We start from the raw sequence: 21,258 nt of genomic DNA on the forward strand, positions 1-21,258 counted from the left end.
AGTATGGCCATGCAATTCTTTTTTTTTTTTTCAAACAACACATTTTTATAAACTATATACTCTATACACACATATTTCAGTATGTTTAAAACAAGTAAAGCCCAAGATACACTCCATTAAATCTGTTATGTACACACTGTGGTCTCTTGCACCATCGTTCATCTGTAGATGGTCTAATACATTCAAACGCAGCTGAGTGAAACGAATAGCCAGCTTCTCTCTCTCTCTCTCTACGTCAGGCAAACAATTCATGCGTCTCCCAGGGTGATAATGTTACCCCATAACTCTCACAGATGCACCCTGTAGGTACAGGAATGAATGAGGGTTTCACTCTGCCTTGCATTCTGCGGGTGAATTCATGCATGACAATACTTTTATAACATAATATGCCAGGTTCCCTGACAAGTTCACTCGCCAATGTTTCTTTAAAATATCATGGCTGCGGGGATGTGTAGGCGCCTTCAGCGTTACAGTACACCCAGGACACTTGCTTAAATAATACACCAAGGGTTTTTGCCAATTTCAGTTGAGAACAGATTTCTGCAGATGACAATAAATCACAATCCAAGAATCTTTGCGCAAGTAAAACCTGTGTTGACAGTCCTGCGCTGCAGCTTTCTGGAGGCTTGTGAAATATAGCTGACATTTCTAAATGCCAATATTCAGTATCATCAAACATAAATACAACATACTCATAAGAAAAAGGCCACATGATTTACATTTCTGCACTAGATTTTTCTAGGATTTTCTTTGGAATATTTTTTTACAACCCAGTTTTGTAGCACAATATAGATAAATTAGCATGGATGCCAAACCTGACTGCAGAAACATCACTCTGACTATCTGGACATTTGCTTTAGTCACTACAAACAAACATTCATTCATTCATTCATTCATACGTACATACATGCATGCATGCATATTTTATTTTTATTATAACCAGCACTTTCTCTGAATAAATGTATATGTTGACCAACCATTATTTGAGAGCATTATTAAACACTTTATGAACAAAATTCCAGTTCAAAAGTTTAAATAATTTACTGTTTTTTAAATGTTTTTTTATGTTTTTAAATGACTTAAATAGTTCTGATAGAAGTCTCACAAATCAGAAAAAGCATTCATTTGATAAAAATACAGTAAAACAATATTATGAAATTGTATTATTTATTTAATACTATTATTATAAAATTTTTCTTTCTTTCTTTCTTTCTTTCTTTCTTTCTTTCTTTCTTTCTTTCTTTCTTTCTTTCTTTCTTTCCTTCTTTCTTTCTTTCTTGTGATGCAAAGTTGAATTTTCAGCATTGTTACTCCAGTCTTTAGTGTGATCCTTAAGAAATAATGATTTGCTGCTCAAGAAGCACTTATTATTATTATTATTATGTTATGAAGTAATAAGGAATAGTAAGAACATTTTTAAAATTTTTAAAAACCTTTTTTATGATTCTTTAATGAATAGAACGTTCAAAATAACAGCATTTATTTTAAATATAAATATTTTGTAACATTATAAATATATTTACTGTCACTGTTGATTGAATTAAATGGTTCCTTGATGAATAGAACTATTAATTTTAGAAATAAATTCTGATCCCAAACTATTTTATATTATAGTTTTTACACTACTGTGTCAAGGAAAGTGTTTGTCTAGAATGCTACAGCATTCCTTACACTTGTCTAAGTTTGGTCTTGTTAACATAAAGTAGCAGTAGGTGCAGTAACATACCGACAGACCTGTTTTTACATTACATTAAAACTAGTATTTCGTTTGAATCAAGTCCTTATCTGCAGTTGATTTGAGTCAGTTATTTCTGTTGATGTTTTGGGTGAGATTCAAACGCTTCAAGGGTGGCATGATCGACAACGAACCCTGTGAAAGCTCAGACTTTGCCAGTTCTAAGCTGCGCCTGAAGCAATGTTGAGCAACTGCACTGAATGCATTTGCCTGCACAAGCAGAGTTGCTGAGGCAAAGCCTGAGAGAGAAACTGATACTGTGATAGAGGAACACGCTCTAGCTGAATAATAGACTGGGTGAAAGGTTACGTAGAATAAAATCTATCCAAAAAGAGAAAATCTTTGCTGTAGTCTGTTTTTAACATTCCACATATCCTGGCCGGCCGCATTTGTACAGGTGCCCATTCCTCAGTTCTCATAATGCAGCTTTGTCATTTGCTGCTTAACAATGCATGTTCATAACAGCTGTTATTCAGTACGGAAACTCAATAGGATAGTGAAGCCTAGTTATCTCATCCTTCATTCGTTCTTCTTTATCCTACCTTGAAATATACAGTACGGTAGATCTTTTCCAGAATTTGCTGGACTTTAATGTTAAAAGCAATGTATTTCCATCAAACCTTCATGAGCATCTTGCTCGGGGTCCAGGTTTCTCCTCTCTAGATAATGCTGAATATTTACCGGCAGACCTTTGACCTGTGTGTTGTGTGAGTGGGAGTGGGAGTGTAGATCATGGCCAAGGCTTTCCTCCGAAGACATCTGCATGCTCCCTTATCTGTTTGTGTTACACAATGTAATCTTTCTTTTTGCTTCTATTGGTGCGAACATCAACTTCTTCATCAAAAAGGTCTTTGTTCCAAATGAGAAAAACATTTAATCTTATCTGAATGCTACTTCTCGCTCTGACTTTCTGCAGCTGAACTATGTTGTCACAATAAGCCAAGCTCAAATCCTTGACAAAGTCCTTGTCTGAGCACTTAGGAATACAACACTTTCATCAGGCTTAAATGGAGCTGGAGCGCTGCTGTATTTTATGCATTAAGGATGGCTGAGAGGACAGTGGAATTTAAATGCCATCAAAATTAAAAGAAGTTTTGGAGATCATCAGTCATTCAGTACTATACTGATGGCCGGAGATATAGGGGCTTATGAGCAGATAAATGACCTAATTAATTATAAAACGGACATAAACCTCCACAACAGGATGTCATCATAGATTTACAATGCAAATCAAGCAAATCCGTGCTGGTTAAACCGGTTTTCAGTTTAGTCCACAAATCCAGTATACTTAACTGTATATATTATATTGTACATATTACTTTTTACTATCACTTTTTACATTTAATAGACAGAATTTTAAATACTTAATTCTGATTGGTCATTTTCAGCATTGTGTGGCCTATTTATGTGTGATGATAATAAGGTGTGTTTGTATTCAATTGTAGTAGTAAAAAGTAGAGCCATCTACTAAGCATGAGAAAATAGACTCAGGGAGTCATTATTGCAAAATAAATTCGGTAACACTTCATTTTAGGGTCTCTTAACTAGTTGCTTATTAGCCCGTTTAAGATCCTGTCACTGCATCTCAATTGGGTTCAAGCCACGACTTTAACAAGGTCACTCTGAAAATATAATCTAGTTTGGTCCTTGGGTCTTTTGTGACTTCCTGGATGAGTCGTCGATGTACTCTTGGAGGAATTTCACAAGGCTGGACACTTCTGGGAAGGTTTGCTACAGTGCTGAGTTTTTTTCCATTTGGAGATATCGGCTCTCACTGTGGCTCTTTGGACTCTGAGAGCCTCTGAAATAGCTTTGTATCCCTTCGAAGACTGATGTGTTTCAATCACCTTCTTCCTCATAATTTCTGGAAAAAGCTGTTGAAAAAGTGTTGAATTAATTGAACGATAAATCCTGTCTTTCATTAAAAATATGTACATTTATAACATTATACTTAGTATTATATACCTTTGCATCAAATTATAAAAAGAAAAGTGTTGTGTGAATGTTATGTGAGGGTGTTTCTAATACAGCGGCTGTGTTTTCTGCCTTTAATATGTGACTTCCTGTATCACAGAGCACATACAGTATATGCATCCAAACACATATGTGCATATTATTTCAGTCTCAGCAGTTTTCTGTCCAGAAACGTGTCTAGAAGAGGTCACAATATTAGTGACCTTTTGGAAACACGTTTAAGTTATAGCAAATGGCCATAGCAGGTATATGGTAATGTTTAAAGAGAGACTGAGATTGAGAAAGAGAGAGATGTGTTGTATGTCAGACTCAGCGGGTCTGCTGGGAGTTTGATTGTGTTTCCTGGGCGTGCTGCGCTGGGCCTAGTCCTGTCCCCTCTCTCCCCAACCACGCGCCATCTGCCTCTCCCACTCCTCATCCTCCTCTCTCTCTCCTCCAGTAACTAAACAGCATTTCAACCCGCCCACAAACCCCCCCACCCTCGTGGCATGCGATGATGACGTGACACGAGGAAAGGTTATCTCCCCTCTAGCACTCTTCGTTCCCTGTTGGCGTGCGGCACACTTACGACAGAACAGGGTGGATAATAACATGCCGCACAATAATGCCTCGAGTGAGAAAAGTTGCTGGCTTTGTGTGGTGAACTGAGTAATACCCAGACTTGTTTTTGTAAGACTATGAAAACATTGCTTGTGAAGTTTTGCATTGCTGCTGAGATCTCAGTGACTCGGATGATGCATGTGTTTGAGCTGCTCACATATACGACTGATAAAATTAAAGAGGATTCGATGCACATTTTGTTACACTAATGGGAGATTTGCATGGTAGAATTCACATTTAAAACTAGTAATTACAGCCTATAGCTCAACAGAAAGTGGGAACACGTCTCAGAGCCTTTTTTTGAGATGCTTTTGTTTCTGCCTCATTTAGTTCTGCCACCATTGAATTTTTTTTTTTTGCTGGTATGGCCAAAAATTCGTATTTGTAATGTTTTTGTGGATACAAATCATTTCAAAAGTTTTTTTTTTAAGTGCTTTTGAAAGACGTCTCTTCTGCTTATCAAGGCTGCATTTACTGATCAAAAATACAGTAAAAACTGTAATATTATTACAATTTAAAATGTTGAAATGTAATTTATTCCTGTGATCAAAGCTGAATTTTCAGCATCATTCATCCATCTTCAGTGCCACATGATCCTTCAGAAATCATTCAATACTGATTTTATTATTTATATGATTTCTCATTATGTAGACAATTATGGAAGCTTGTTTCCATTACGGAATAAATTTTTTTTTTTTTTTTTTTTTAATCTCACAATTTAGACATTCTTTCTCAGAACTGTGAGTTGATAATTTTCACAATTCTGTTTATATTTTTTTGCAATTCTGTTTTTTACACCGTGGAATAAAACGCACAAGGTAATTGCAACTTTTTATCTCACAACTCACATCTTTTTTTTTTTCTTACAATTGATTTTTTAGACTTTAGATATTTTTTTCTTGCAGTTATGAGTTTATATTTCACAATTCAGCCTGAATTGTTAGATATAAACTCATAATTGCAGGAAAAACGTCAGAATTGTGACCTTTTTTTATCCTGTTGGTGAAACAAGCTTCCATAGTAAACAAGCAAGCTTTTTTCAGGATTCTTTGATGAATAGAAAGTTCAAAAGGACATAATTTATTTGAAATAGAATTATTTTATAACATTATAAATGCATTTACTCTGACTTTTGATCAATTAAGTGCATCCTTGCAGAATAAAAGTTTTAATTTCTTTATAAAAATCTTACTTTTTAATGCTTGTGTATGATGATAGATAACTTTTAATGTTTATATAAATACATTGCACAAATTTGACTTACTAACTATCGGGGGATTTGAAGTCAGGATTGTTTTGACACATTAGGTGATTAAATATGACAAAATTTTCACATTTCATTATCTCTTTAACCTTTAAACGCAATATCTTCGGTTCCAGCAGGTGGGTAAAGTTTTATCCTCCAGTCTGACCCAGTGAACTTTACTTTATCTGAAATATTTGGCAGGTCTGCTTGATCTGCTACAATCAAAACAATGCATACACCCAGACTAGTCCAAAGCAGACCTTATTCTTCAAGGTGACTTCGATCCACTTTTTCATACCTGCAAGCAAAAGTGACACATATTTAACAATAAAGAGTTCCTTCTATTTCCTCCACCGTAGGACAAAAAGGCCTGCTGAAAGAAAATTGCTCTCATCTTAGGAAAGAAGATGGAATGGCAGCATACTTTTGAATAGAAGGTACTACAACTGATTTACTTGTCTTGCCCAAACTCCAATGCCTGTAACAACACATCTATGTCACAACCAGGCTTTACACTAGAAGAAAACTGCAAACAGCTGAGCAATAGAAACATAAACCTCTTAATGTTAACGATTACATGTGTAGTTGTGGTTTATCATGCACAGTATGCCTTGTAGTCAGTTGTAGAAGAACTGAACCGACAGGAATTCTTTGTGCACTTGGACAATGCAGTCTAAAGCCGTACATGAAATAACATTCAACCAGGACTCGATTCAGATTAACATCTCTCTATTCAAATACCTGGTTTGTTAAATAATACAGGAGGATCATAGTCTTCCCTGTCATGTGAACACAATAAGCCAGTGATTTGCTCTGATGGGACCTTCATTATCTTACAGAAACAGGCAGTATGAGAATCTTCTGATTAGCATTGCAGAGTCAGACTGACATATGAGTGAGCTAAAACTCATAGCTGTCCTGATCCGTCTCCCGCTGCCGCTGTGATCTCCGTGTGAATTGTTATGCAGGCTGCAAGCAGCTGTTCTCATTCTAATGATGCAGTTAATGCGTCCATGACAGGTCCAAGCGCTATAAACATTAGTAGCAACTGTGCCGTTCATTGGCCAGCATTTCAATCAGAGATCATCAAGAGTTGCCTAATCTCAACAATTGAAATGCCAGATGATTGGCAGTCTGAGTTAATGTAACCAACTGTGTATCACGTTCTTTGAGGAATGTAGACATGCGCCAATGATTCAAAGTTCAAAATCATTTACTCATCGTCATGTTGTTTCACACCTGAGATTTTCTTTCTTCAATGAAATGGAAAAGGAGAGGTTTATCACAATGTTCATGCTGCTCTTTTCCATAAAATTAAGTTAATGATGACCAGGGATTGTCAAGATAAAATTGCAAAAACCACCATAAACCTTCTTAAATCTTATTTTCTGGTTTGAGAAAAATTTAGATTTGGAATTACATGAGGCAATGAGATCAATCAATGTTTGACGAAACCATCCATTTCAAGGAATAGTTTACCCAAAAATGAAAATTTGCCAAAAATGTGCTCACTCTCAGGTCATCCAAGATGTAAATTAGGTTTTTTTCATTGGAACAGATTTGAAGAAATTTAGTATTACACGACTTGCTCGCCAATGGATCCTCTGCAGTGAATGGGTGCCGTCACAATGAGAGTCCAAAAAGCTGATAAAAACTATTTTCCATAATTTTCAACACCACTGTAGTCCATCAATTAATGTCTTGTGAAGTAAAATGCTGTCTGTTTGTAAGAAACAAATATATCATTAAGGTATTTTTAACTTGCTTCAGTTGCTTCCATGGCTCAAATACTATTCATCTATCCATAATATTTATTTCTCCAGTGAAAAGGTCTGAATCAGGAGAGAAATACGCACAGATCAAACACTGTTTACGAGTGAAAACAGTCCAAAACAGCTCTAAACAAATAGATTGTTTAATTTTGATGTGAGAGGACAAAAGACAAAAGTTTTTGTTTACTGGGGGAAGTATTATTACGGATTATGGACTAATTTTTTTGGCCAGAAGCAATGTTAAAAACATCTTAATGATAGTTTTGAATCTCACAAACATGCAGCTTTTCTCTTCACAAGATGTTAACTGATGGACTGGAGTGGTGTGGATTACTTGTGGATTATTGTGATGTTTTTATCAGCTGTTTGGACTCTCATTCTGACGGCACCCATTCACTGCAGAGGATCCATTGGTGAGCAAGTGATGTAATGCTACATTTCTCCAAATCTGTTCTGATGATGAGACAAACTCACTACATCTTGGATGGCCTGAGGATGAGTACATTTTCAGTTCATTTTAATTTTTGGGTGAAATATGCTTTTAATCAAGATAAGACAAGTCAATTATTTGATATTGCAAAGGCAAATATGTTTCATCGTACCACTGTGGTATTTCTCCATGCTTGTTTTCTGGCTGCTTTCATCAGGTGTTTTCAGGTAGCAAAGTAAAGCTGGGGCATCTGTCAGTGCTGTAAACTCGCTAATCTGTTTCATTCTTACTGCTTATCATGTTAGAAACCACATCATGCTCCTGAAACCAACACATTGAAATCCACATGGTAATCAATACATGCAATATTCAGAACCATATGACTATATAATACTCAGATTGAGAGAAAGTCACAGACAGGGCTTTAGGTTTATACAAACGATCAGTAAAATCTGCAGGAGCTCTCAACATCTGAGAACATTCTGCCGTCAGCCTAACATGAAACAAATTCCCAGTTGCCATGCTTAATAAACTCTGGTGACAAGCTTTGATCAGTCTCTATTTACAATAACTAAAAATGTATGATAGTTTTGGCACTATGAGACTATAATTATATATAGCCCTGGAGGAAAGATATCGTTGTGTAGCACTCCCTATGCCGTTTACTTCTTCTACATGAAAAGTCTGCCATTAACACACAAACTTATCATATCGCTTCAGTAGGCTTGAAGTGTAATGCATGAGTTATATAGACCACATGTACGGTGTTTTGTCTTTTTAAAGCTTTTTTGATTGCTATGAATTGTTGCAGTATGGAAAAGAGCTGCATAAGGATTTACAGAAAACAGGATTTACAGTTTTTTTTTATAATTCAATGTTTCAATAATGAAACATTGAAAGTGATTAATTACAGAATTGTTATAATAAGTAAAATATCCCTTTAAAAAGAACAAAAGATGGTAATATTTTGGTATGGGGCCAATTCTCACTACTAGTTGCTTATAGCATGCCTATATTAACATATTGGCTGCTTATTAATAATTATAAAGCACATATTCTGCATGACTATATTCTACATCCCTAATCCTACCATCCCTATCCAATAGAACTTAACAACTATACTAACTATTAGGAGTTAAGGGAAAAGTCATAGTTAATGGCTTGTTAATAACAAGAATTGGACCTTAAAATAAAGTGTAACTGAAAAAAGTGACTGTAATACCTGCTGATTGTGACTGAACTGAACACACGGCTGTTGGTCTGTCCAGAAATGACCCCTTTCCCAGCAGTCATCAGCACTAAGAGTCTTTTGACAAGCCTGACAGCCTCGTGGTCAGTGAGTGCAGGATACTGTTAACAGTGTGCGGTTTACATCTGCTCCTTTACTTTGACAGACCAACAGCTAGGTCTGTCTGACAGCCAGTAAATATAAACAGTGGTTTATAGTACTTCCTCTCCACATTAGCCATGTCAGCTACACTACAAACACAAGTAGTTTATTTGTAGATGTTTGCTTGTTTTTGAGTATTTCTATATTTTTACCAATTTAAATAGTTGTACCCTTTCTTTTAAATCGTTATATTGTCAGCTTCATTTATTAGAGCTGTTTGCCATTGAGAGGAAAGTAATTATCTGTTGACATCACCTGATGAACCCTCATCACATAGACACCAAAGAGACAAAAAATATTTATGAAGTATATTAAAATGTTGTGAGCAGTACTTACATGAAAAGGAAAAAATGATCTAACTGATCATTTTGAGTACAGGGACAAACTCATGACATACAAACCAACTAGTTACTAAATGCAATCACAAAATACAACAACAATGCAATTAAAACTGGAACTGGATCAAACAGTGCAACCATATTAATTATTCATGCATGCCCCAGAGGCTGCTGGGAACAGTGCAGATGAGATAAACAAAAATAAATGATTTTTTGGGCCAGTTTGGGGCAGAAAAAAGACTGTTGTGTTTGTGGATGTATCATACAAATCAGTGTACAATATATTGTAATGGAAAAGTTAAAGATGTTAACTTCAAATTTGTAAGTAAAGAAAAAACTCTATATAAAACAAAAAAAATATATATTTTTTTCAATTTATTAAAAATAAGTGCTCCTTTTAAGGGTTTGCATTGTTGTTGTTTGTGTTATGATTTACCTTTCTTAAAAGTAAAAATAAAATAAATAAATAAAAACTTTTGTATATTTTTATATCATGTAGCTTTATATGTATACTAACATTATAAACAGTATTAATTGATGTTGGACATCAAAATAATTTTTATTTAAAATTTGTTAAATGTAAAACTCAAACCATTGCTTTCAGTTTAAATTATTTAAAAGTACTATTATTTAATATTAATAGTAGTGCAAAATCCATCCATTCATATGCACTCTAACATTATTGCATAAATAATCTTGATCAGATAATCAATAATTAATTGTTTCCCAATAGCCATTAAAAAGAAATAAGAAATAATTAAGTCTCTACCAAAATCCATTTATTTGCTTATTACTACAGCATCACTCCTGAAATGGCTTTTTAAAATTGACACACCATGTCTGGAAAGACCGATGGTGACTTACTGCAAATAATTCACATTCTGAATGAGTACAATGACTTAATTAAAGTTTAGCGTTTTTTAAGGGAAGCTGAACATAACGACACACTCTGTTTCACTCCTTCACAGTCCTCTGACGGTTAATGCAAATTCAAGTTAAATGAGGACATGAAGAATCAGAGAAGCACACAAAGAGAAGGTCAGCACATTATCTGAGAGGATGCAGATAAAACAGAGCTGTCATTCAAGTCTGTCAAACCCAGATGAAACTGCTTTTTCTGCTGACTGATAGTGAACGCTTCGCTCTGAGGCTGTGCCAAGAAACGCTTTGTATCTTTTAGTTTGTGGATCCTAGGTTTAAGGGGTTTGGTTTCCTTCCTTGCATTTTGTAAGTGATGATTGATCCATTATCAAGATATGGTGTGAAATCATGTCGGTCCACAAGCTCTCAAAAGACAGGATGTTACTAAATACTGATGTGAACATGCTTAATCCACTCATAAAAATGGTCCAAATAAGCTGCATTGTGAAATGTAGATGCATGTGGCTTTCTCTCGTGCCCTTAGGGTTGCACATTTTTCACTTCATCCTCAAAATGCACTTCGGCGAAGTCCACCTGCTGCCGGTGGCCCGGTGCCCACCGTCTGTTGAGTCTTATTTGTGGGCCGTGACTGCTCCATGTGCTCATCCTCTCTCGCTCCACGGCAGGTCTTGGCACAGAGAGTGGGGTCTGTTTACATCATCTCTGGCGGGTAGTTGGACGCAAAAGTGCTGTCGTACCTCAACGTACAGTTCTGAAGCCATTTTGGGTCTGTGACTGTGGAGAACTTTTAATTGGGGAATCTGCTGATCACCTTGCATCTCAACATGATACGCATTACACTATAGGTAGCCTGAGTGTGAACGGTGATCTCTGTTTACATAACAGTCCAACAAAGACTATGTGCTTCAGGCTGTTAGCAGTAGTGCTAGCACTAATAATAGGTAATTACCTTCTGGTATTCGTTGGAGCGGTTTCGTGTTTAGCTTTCGTGAGTTAATCAGCCACTAATTTTCTTAAGTCCGTTTCAGTATTTTGTCCACAGACTTCAAAAGCATTGAGGTGACTGCATCTAACACAAAGCAGAGACTCTGTACTGTACTCAGCAATATGAAACCTATGAGGTGTGTTTTTACTTTGAACGGGACTTTGTGTAAAACTCCGAGATCTACCTCGCCCAAAGGTTAAAACAAATAAAAAGACAGACACCGAGAGAGAGAGAAAGGGTAAAAACGCCTCCAATCTGTGTGCCCGGCTGATGGTTGACGGGTGTTGGGCTGAGGGGGAGGGTTTCAGAGGGAGGGACAATGTCATCAGGATTGGGGAGGAGAAGATCAACCTGATTCCTCAGGGAATGAGGTGTCTCAACAGCCTTGCAACTCTTTAGTCTCGTGAACATGCTAAATTAGCTGGAACCGTCAACTTTTCTGGCAGAGTTTTAGTGTTCATTATGGATGAAAAGCGATTAGATTTATTTGCGCACTGGAATACTGTCATACCAAAGGTGTGAGGACTTTGGGAAAAGTTTTATGCATAGACGCAGTCGAGGACCTCAGGTGAGTTTCTGAGATGTCAGGCATGCGGTGTCAGTTTGCCAAACTTCTTTGCTTCATTTCTGTTTGTGAATTTTAATCTACATCCAAAAGTGTGTTAGTGGTGCTTTGTTGGATTTTATAAATCTTGTTATTTTGCTGTGGTAAGCATTTCTTTGGGCTGCAGGTAGGCTGTGTTGCAATTAAGCAGATGAAACCCATGTAATCACACTTTATTTTAAGGCCTAATTCTCACTATTAACTACAACTTTTGCTTCAATAAACTCCTCATTTTCAGTTTATTAATAGTAAGTAAGGTAGTTCTTAAGTTTAGGATTAAGGGATCTAAAATATGTCCATTCATAATAAGGCATTAATATGTGCTTTATAAGTACTAATTAACAGCCAATATAATAGTAATATGCATGAATTGGTCCTTAAAATAAAGTGTTTTTCATTTTCTAATACAGATAAAAGTATTTTAAATATTGGTACAAACAAAAAGTTGCTAGCAATTACTAATGTGAAGAGTGCAAGTGCTTTTCACAGGTGTATGGGTTTATAAAAAATAGCTATTAAAGCACATATAATATTCTTTTTATATTATTATTGTTAATTCAAATGTTTGACTTGTCATCTAAAACACAAACAGAAGCTCTCCTCTATTCTAACACCGTGTGACTGGGGCCTATGGTAATCTCGGTCAATATTAAATATTATTTTTTCCTAAATACACATAGCAATTTCACATGTCATCCATCAAGGCCTTTACCGTGGTGTGGTTGATATGTGACCCTGGACCACAAAACCAGTCTTAAGTCGCTGGGGTATATTTGCAGCAATATCCAAAAAATACATTGTATGGGTCAAAATGATAGATTTCTCTTTTATGCCAAAAATCATTAAGATATTAAGTAAAGATCCATGAAGATATTTTGTAAATTTCCTACTGTAAATATAGCAAAACCTAATTTTTGATCAGTAATATGCATTGCTAAGAACTTCATTTGGACAACTTTAAAGGTGATTTTCTCAATATTTAGATTTAGCACCCTCAGATTCCAGATTTTCTAATAGTTGTATCTTGGTCAAATATTGTCCTATCATAACAAACCATACATCAGTGGTTTCAAAACTAATTTATTCAGCTTTCAGATGATGTATAAATCTCAATTTCGAAAAATTGACCCTTATGACTGGTTTTGTGGTCCAAGGTCACATATATTGAACATTGACTTGATTACATATTGAACATTTTGTAGAACAAGGTGGTTATAGATGAAGGTGGACACCTTGACGACAACAAGAAGGTGGTCACCTTAAATGTCCATGTCCAAATAAACGGGGTTTAAGCCAGTTGTCTAAACTATCCTTTCTCAGAAGCCCTCCTAGCAATATAGATAATTGCTTCCCTGTGTCACTAGGTGTGGATGTGAGGACATTTATGTGAGGTCCTCACGTAAGTATCCATAGACAGATGGGGAACCTACTCACAGACAAAAATGTTGTAAAGATTTTTCAGATTTTTTTTTTTTTTTTTTTTTCTGAGGAAAGGATTTAATCTTTAATCTCCGATGGAATATGACTTAAAAAAACATGCATTCATTGCTTTGCTTTAAATAAAGATAATTGCATTTATCATAATTTAATTAGCAGGCAGTTCAAAAACATTTTGGGAGGAAGTTCAATTCAGCGTCATCCGTAATGTCTCAACACCGCCGAACTAGCTGTTCTGTTAAAAATTACGCATCTGTGGGCATGTTGATGCTTGGCTCTGGCCACAACTTTTTCAAACAATAAACCAACAGCAAGAGCTTGTGTGATCCTATAGTAATCCATGCATTACAAAGCATTGATCGTGCAGGGAAAGTAATAAGAACTCCTGTAGAGTATGAAAAATTGCAGTATGTGCAATAGTTGAAGAATGCACTTTGTTGGCTTACTTGTGGTTACAGTGCATGTTTTAAAAACATGCTACAGTTTGCTTTGATGTGACTTTTCTGAGTGTTATTAGTGCTTGCTGCATGTAAAGTTTGATTTAGTACTATTACAAGAGTGTAAGCATGCTGAACTGTTCACAGTATCCTTAAATGTCATTAAATCTAACAAAACTGGCAAAGTGAGATCTGATAGTGAAACCTGATCCGAGTATGTGCTGCCTGGCTGAACGTGTGGCGGCAGGTAGCTGTGAGAGTGTAGGCTGGAGGGCAGCACACTGCACATCCTACTGCTAACAGACTCACCCTGAGGGATTTCACAACTCTTACCTGTTGGATTTCAAGAGATTTCAAAAGAGTTAAGAAGTATTATTGCTGAAACCCACACAGAAACACAAGTTTTATTGAAGTCTAACCAGTATGGGACAGATTAATTCTCTGTTACTACCTCTAGCCCATTAATGCGTTCCAGGGAATATAGCTCCATTTACCCCACCCCCATCTAGAGATGGCGGTTAGAACTGTTATCATACATCTACATAAATATACAGGAGACTGACAGAGAATAATATTAGTAAATTAGTAAATTAGTTCAGCTTGCTTTCATTTCGTTAGTCTCCTTTTTTATTACATTGTGTCACATACTGTATTGTAGTTAAATCAGGGGCATGATAATCCGTTAATGCAATACAATATTTGGCACCTCTCAAAGTACACTTTCAGTCAGTGTGCTAACTTTTAAGTAAAAACACCTGAAATATATAATATTTGAAATTCAAGCTAATTTAACTGAAAAAATAAATTAAATTAAAGACTAAACTGAAATGAATTTTCATGGCTCCAAAGCTAAAATATATGGTCACAGTTTATTTTTTAGCTCCAATTTTTGCCATTAACAAACCATTAAATATGACTTTTGCCTCACATTGGGTTAAATATTTTTGTTAAAAATAGATGTCGAACAAGAGGGTGAGGAAGGGAAGCTCAATGTCAGGCACCCCCAAAATAAATAATTTTACTACCCGATTTAAATAGCATCTCAATGTAGTTTAAGTTACAAAACCCATTTTCATATGCTAGTTGTAGTTGACTTGTAGTTAAAGAAAACTGGCTCAACTATGTGAAAATGTATCATCTGCTTTAAGGAGTTCTGGTGCTCTTCTCACGGTTAAACAATGTAATGTAGCTTGTCAAGACATGTCAAAACGGGACAAAAAATACCTGTCTATGGTCTTTCACTAGGTGAAACAGACAATGAGATGAATATGCATGTGTGGGTTTTGCACCTTCTAGTTTCAGTATGTGGTTAGATAATGGTCATTGTAATATTACTTGGTCATATCAGCTCATAGTAAAACCATGTTGTGGTTTACTTGTCATAAAAATTAAAGGAGATTTAATTTTTTTTTCCTTCTCTTCAGGTCTGCGGGACCAGGTTGAGACAGTGAGAATGGCTTTCAGAGACACAGCCATAATTCTCATTGTCACAGCAGTCCTAGGAACGCTAACCAGATGTCAGGGGAGCCTGGTTAAAGACAACTCTCTGCTGAGGTTCACTCATCATTTGTATAATGCCAGCATTTATGAGAACTCTGCCCCCAGGTCCTATACGGAGAGCCCGGTCCGAATGGGCATCATACTATCTGATCCCTTCTGGGAGGTTAAGTACAAGATTGTCTATGGCGATGACGATGGCCTTTTCAAAGCCGAGGAGGTAACCGTAGGAGATTTCTGCTTTCTGAGAATCAAAACCCGAAGCAGTTACTCAGCTGTGCTGAACAGAGAGGTACGAGACATTTACACTCTCACCGTCGAGGCTACCGAAAGCACCTATGACAACCGAGCTAGAACAAAGGTATCGATCCAAGTGCTTGACACAAATGATCTGAAACCACTCTTCTACCCTGCCTCTTATCATGCGCTAATCAAAGAAGACACACCGATCAAGTCGAGTCTGGTGAGAGTGAGCGCAACGGATGCTGATATTGGCAGCAATGCAGAATTTTATTACTCATTCACCACTAGATCACACCCCTTTGCCGTTGATCCGTTCACAGGCATTGTTACACTTATCAAGACGCTTGACGCCAGTCAGAGAGACAGGTATGAGCTGACTGTGCTGGCAGAGGACAGGACAAAGAAAATCTCTGGCGTGCAGAAGTTTGGAAATGTTGCAAAGGTTGTTGTGACCATACAAAACGTGACAGAAAACTTTACCCTTGTCACACCCACCAGTGCAGCGACTTCACAAACGGACGACGACAAAATAAGTGTGAACATAAAAACGGAACCCAAGGAGAAGGAGAAAGTGGCATCTTTAAGTATAGTTGAAGGGGATCCGCTGAAGTGCTTTCAGATTATTCCATCGATGTTGCATGATGGTGGCTTTCAATTAGTCTCAACAAAATGGATTGATTGGTTGCAAAACCCATTTGGACTAAACATTTCCCTGCAAGCCAAAGACAGAAGAAACCCTCCTTTGCTAACGCCAATAAAAACCGTGCATATCCCTCCTCCTCTTCAAGTTAAACCTTTGGCATTTGAACAAGAACTCTATTATGTCACTCTCAGTGAATTTTCTCCACCGAAAAGTCACGTAGTTAGAGTATCTGTAGGTTTGAGTTTCAAAAATATAACCTACAGCATCAAAGAAAACCCGGATAGCTATAAATTCAAAATCAGTGCCAAAACTGGTGTGATAATGACTTCTCAGACTCTTGACTTTGAAAAGCACTCTCATTACGAGTTTGATGTCACAGCAAATGATGGAGAAGCGTTTACCCGTGTCGTTGTGGATATAATTGATGAAAATGATAATGCCCCCAGGTTCATGGTGCCCTCATACCAGGCTTCTCTGCCTGAAAACATCCCGATCGGAACAAGCATCTTGGCTGTCTCTGCTATTGATGTGGACAAAGATAACAACGGTTTTGTAACATACTCTATAGCAAACACAAGTCCGGTTCCTTTCAATATAGACCCACTGACCGGTGTGATTTCGACCTCCCAGGAGTTTGATTATGAGCTCATGAAGAGATTGTATCACCTGAGAATCTGGGCCTCTGATAGCGGAAGCCCATTTAACAGAGTAAGCGAATGCTCAGCAACCATCACCATGACCAACGTCAACGACAATGTTCCAGTGTTTGAGCGGGTGGCATGCAATGCCTCCATACCCCGAGACTTTGCTGTGGGGGAGAGTATTGTAGAGATGTCAGCACTCGATCTGGATGAGCTACAGCAGATCATATACAGGATAGAGTCTGGGAATGATGATGGACTCTTTACAATTAACCCTGTTTCTGGGTCCATTAAACTTGCTAGAGTAATTCCCTCAAAGTACGAAGGCACAGAAAATCATTTATTTATACTTAAAATAACAGCAACTGATGGCAAATATAGTGCTGATCCCAACACTGTGACTGTGCGTATCTCAAGCAAGGGTGAAGTTCCCACCACACATTGCGAGGAGACCGGAATTACAAGGCAGTTGACAGAGAAGCTTATTGAGTCATTTAAGCCGTCTCTCAATGCCAAAGAAGAAGAGTATATCTCAGACGTTCATATAATTAACCAGCACTCTCCAAAGTTTATCGCAGGCACACAAAGCTCGATCGACATCAGGGAAGACTTTGCTCTCGATAGATCTGTGTTGCAGTTTAATGTCACTGACAATGACTCTGGCTTTAACGGAAAGCTTGTCTATGCAATTTCCAGTGGAAATGAGGATGGATGTTTTACTATTGACATGAACACTGGTGAACTGCAGATAATCAGTGCTTTGGATAGAAAGCAAAAGGAGTTTTATATTCTCAACATAACCGTGTATGACCTGGGATCTCCACAAACCTCTACATGGAAGCTTCTTGCTGTTAACGTTCTTGATGCAAACGATAATCCTCCGTTATTTTCTCAGCCAAGATATGTTGTGAACATCCCAGAAAACACAGAGGTTGACAAAAGCATATTCAAAGTCAATGCAGTCGATTTTGACTCTGAAGACAATGGAGCATTTAAATTTTCATTGCTAACCTTCACCGATTTGTTCAAGATTGATGAAATCACTGGGGTGGTGAAAGTAACTGGGCCTTTAGACAGAGAGACCTTTAGTAGATATGACCTAACAATTGAGGCCAGAGATCAAGCCAAACTGGACCCACAGCTTTTCTCATTTACAGATCTGGTGGTAGTACTGGAGGACATCAATGACAATCCTCCAAAGTTTGTACCTACAATTTACAGGATCTTAGTTCCTGAGGATGTTCCTCCAGGCACAGTGCTGTTATGGGTCGAAAGCTTTGATTTAGATCTGGAGAGCGGAGGTCTCATAAGCTACAACTTGAAGAACAGCGAAGCAGGGACGTTTTTCCTGGATACATCCACAGGGTGCTTGACTCTGGAGCATGAACTGGACTTTGAGAAGCAGCAGTCGTATAATCTAACTGTTCGAGCTGTAGACCACGGAAAGCCCCGGTCTTTATCATCTTCATGTTTCATTGAGGTTGAAGTGTTAGATGTAAACGAAAACCTGAACCGGCCCCTCTTTACCCAGTTTGTGCATAACGCAGCCGTTACGGAGGATGCTACAGTAGGAACCTCAGTATTGACACTAACTGCTGTAGATAACGACCTGGGACGAGATGGAGTAGTCAGATATTACATTCATGATGGCTCAGGGCTTGGCGTCTTCACAATTGATGAAGAGACAGGTATGATTGTGATTACAACACATCTCACATGCTTTACCTAGATACAAAAATACCTCATGGATATTGCTGACCTTTTCTATTACAGCACCTGCCTTAAGCATGTTGGGTCAACACTGCATGTTCAAACATTTACAGATCAGTCATTAGGTATACCAAACATATGTAAAGACAAAATGATACATGGCTTTCTCCTGCAGGTTGAAAGATTTTAGGCATTTGACATTAACATTTGTTACATTACATAAACTATTATTCTTTGACTACATAATTATTGGGTTGAGTTTTGCAGTTCTTGTGCACATTGTATGATGAAGTGATTTAAGAATTAAAGGACAAAAAACAAAACAAATGTTGATACTTTTTATGAATGTTTGATAATACTTTAGATTAGGGAACACATGTGCACTTTTACCTAAGAGTTTTCCCTCAATTAACTCCTGCTTATTAATAGTTAGTAAGTTGTGTTGTAAAGGCATTGTTCACCCAAAAATGTCTGTCATTAATCACTCACCCTCATGTCGTTTCAAACCCGTAAGACCTTTGTTCATCTTCAGAACACAAATTAAGATATTTTTAATGAAATCCGAGAGCTTTCTGACCCCTCCATAGACAGCAACGCAACTACCACGTTCAGGGCCCAGAAAGGTACAGTAGTAAGGACGTTGTTATGTTGTCAGTTGTATTGCTGTCTATGGAGAGTCAGAACGCTCTCGGATTTCATCAAAAATATTTTAATTTGTGTTCCGAAGATGAACAAAGGTTGTTTTAATTTTAATTTTTGGGTGAACTATCCCTTTAAGTTTAGGTCTGGGTTAGGGTTAAGGGATCTAAAATATGGTCATGCAGGATAAGGCATTAATATGTGCTTTATAAGTACTAATAAACAGCTGATATGCTAGTAATATGCATGCTAATAAGCAACTAGTTAATAGTGAGAATTGGTCCTAAAATAATGTATAACCAAATGTTTAATATTATATGAAGGCAAGCACACACTTTATTGTTAAATGTGCAGTACATTGCTGTTGCTATTGGTTAGTAATTCAAGACAATTACATTTTGCAGGTGTTATTCGGACCGCAGGCCTTCTGGATCGTGAAGCCGTGCCACACTATTGGCTGACAGTTTATGCAAAAGATCTGGGCACTGTACCACTGGTATCCTGGACCGAGGTCTACATTGAAGTTTGGGATATTAATGACAATCCCCCTGAGCTGTCCCAGCCTGTCTACTTTGGCTCAGTGCAAGAGAATTTGCCAAAGGACAAATCTGTGCTAAAAGTATCTGCCACAGACAGGGACAAGTCCTCTGAGGGGAAGCTTACTTTCCAGATCCTAGATTCTCAACGTGTATATTTCACCATAGACGCAAAAACAGGTAAACTCTATACTTCAAATGGTCCATCAGAAAGTATTTGTTCATCAGTTTTGGCATTTTATGAGAATGATGAAATGGCACAAGTTGGTGATTCATGTCATGCAATCCTTGATGGATTGATAAAACGTGTCTAAGCACATGTTTTTTTTTTTTATAAGGGTGGTATGCCTTGTGAAGGGCACAGTGAATAGGACATCTAATTATTGTGAATACTATGATCAGTGTGTGTCATTTTATGTCAAGGGTGAGGACAGTTGTTAAGCATGCCCACAGAGTCACACAACCCGCAACACCTCTGACCCTTTTTGCAGCTCAACCTAGCCTTTGAACACTAACTATGAAAATTAGAACTGCATTAACTCATGCTTGCACTTGTCTTTACTAAGTCCTGTCTCTTTGTTGTTTCATATGCCCCACCCTGAGTTAATAGTCAAGGATTACAAAGAAAACAGGGGGTTGGGTTGTATTATATAAAGGATCTACCACACTGAAATGTTCATTTGTAGATGTTTAAAAAATGTAGATGTTTGCATTTCCATTGTTAAAGTGCTGGCGGGTTTGGCTGGAAGCTTGAGGTGAAAAGTTCTGTCAAAAACCCAACCGGTGTGAAGCATTACTTTGAAAAGAAATCTCTATGAATATTGTATGCATGCACTGTATAGTCCAGGAGGATCAAGGAGAATGCTAAATGAATATAAAAGTGTAATATAGTCAATGCTACATCTTAAGAGCCAGCAGAGACAGCAACAAATCACACTTCAGTGCGTTTTAGCCTGCTTCCCTCAGGGCTAAAAGGACTAGAGTTTTATTGGCTCTCCATGTCAAGACAGGACGGACTGAGATGACTAATCACTAAAAATAACACCGTGACTAAGCTAACCGCCTTAACAGCTTAGCACCACTAAACCATTGCATTTATTGAATATTGGCAAGCCAAATATTTCTTGTGTGGGTTGGGAACAGAGTTTACATTATAAAAAGCCATATGCTCTAAGGGAGATTAAGACACAAGAATCGAGACAAAAAGGGATGCTTTGTCATTTCTTTTTGCATGCTGAAAGTACTAAAGACGTGTTTTTAATCCATGCATTTGCCTATTGTCCCATGCACGATAGAGCGATCTTTTCACAGGTGGGCATTAATGCCAAAACCACACTTTCAGGATTGCCTGCATAAATACAGGCCGTCATAAAAGCCCAGCAGGGTTTGTTTTGAGTGCTGCACAAGTTGATCGACACTGTGGGTCTCTGCCAGCCCTCTTCTACTGAAATGACACTCTTAAGTGTTTATTGCAGTGGTGGTAAACCACTGTCATTGGTGCATTTTGTCTGCCCTTAAC

The 21,258-nt window shown here is 37.4% G+C and overlaps 1 protein-coding gene across 1 annotated transcript in view; it reads left to right on the plus strand.

The window, feature by feature from the left end:
* Nucleotides 1–11,713: 11,713 nt before the first annotated feature.
* Nucleotides 11,714–21,258, plus strand: part of LOC306883134 (protocadherin Fat 2-like) — a 52,137-nt gene continuing 42,592 nt past the window's right edge. Inside the window, exons 1-3 of the mRNA XM_079438238.1 lie at nt 11,714–11,920; nt 15,255–18,542; nt 19,608–19,919. Coding sequence (XP_079294364.1) covers nt 15,284–18,542; nt 19,608–19,919 — 3,571 coding nt within the window. The 5' untranslated portion in view covers nt 11,714–11,920; nt 15,255–15,283. The remainder of the gene's footprint in view (nt 11,921–15,254; nt 18,543–19,607; nt 19,920–21,258) is intronic.

The sequence above is a fragment of the Barbus barbus genome (genome assembly GCF_936440315.1).
Source record: "Barbus barbus genome assembly, chromosome: 17".
NCBI lineage: Eukaryota > Metazoa > Chordata > Actinopteri > Cypriniformes > Cyprinidae > Barbus > Barbus barbus.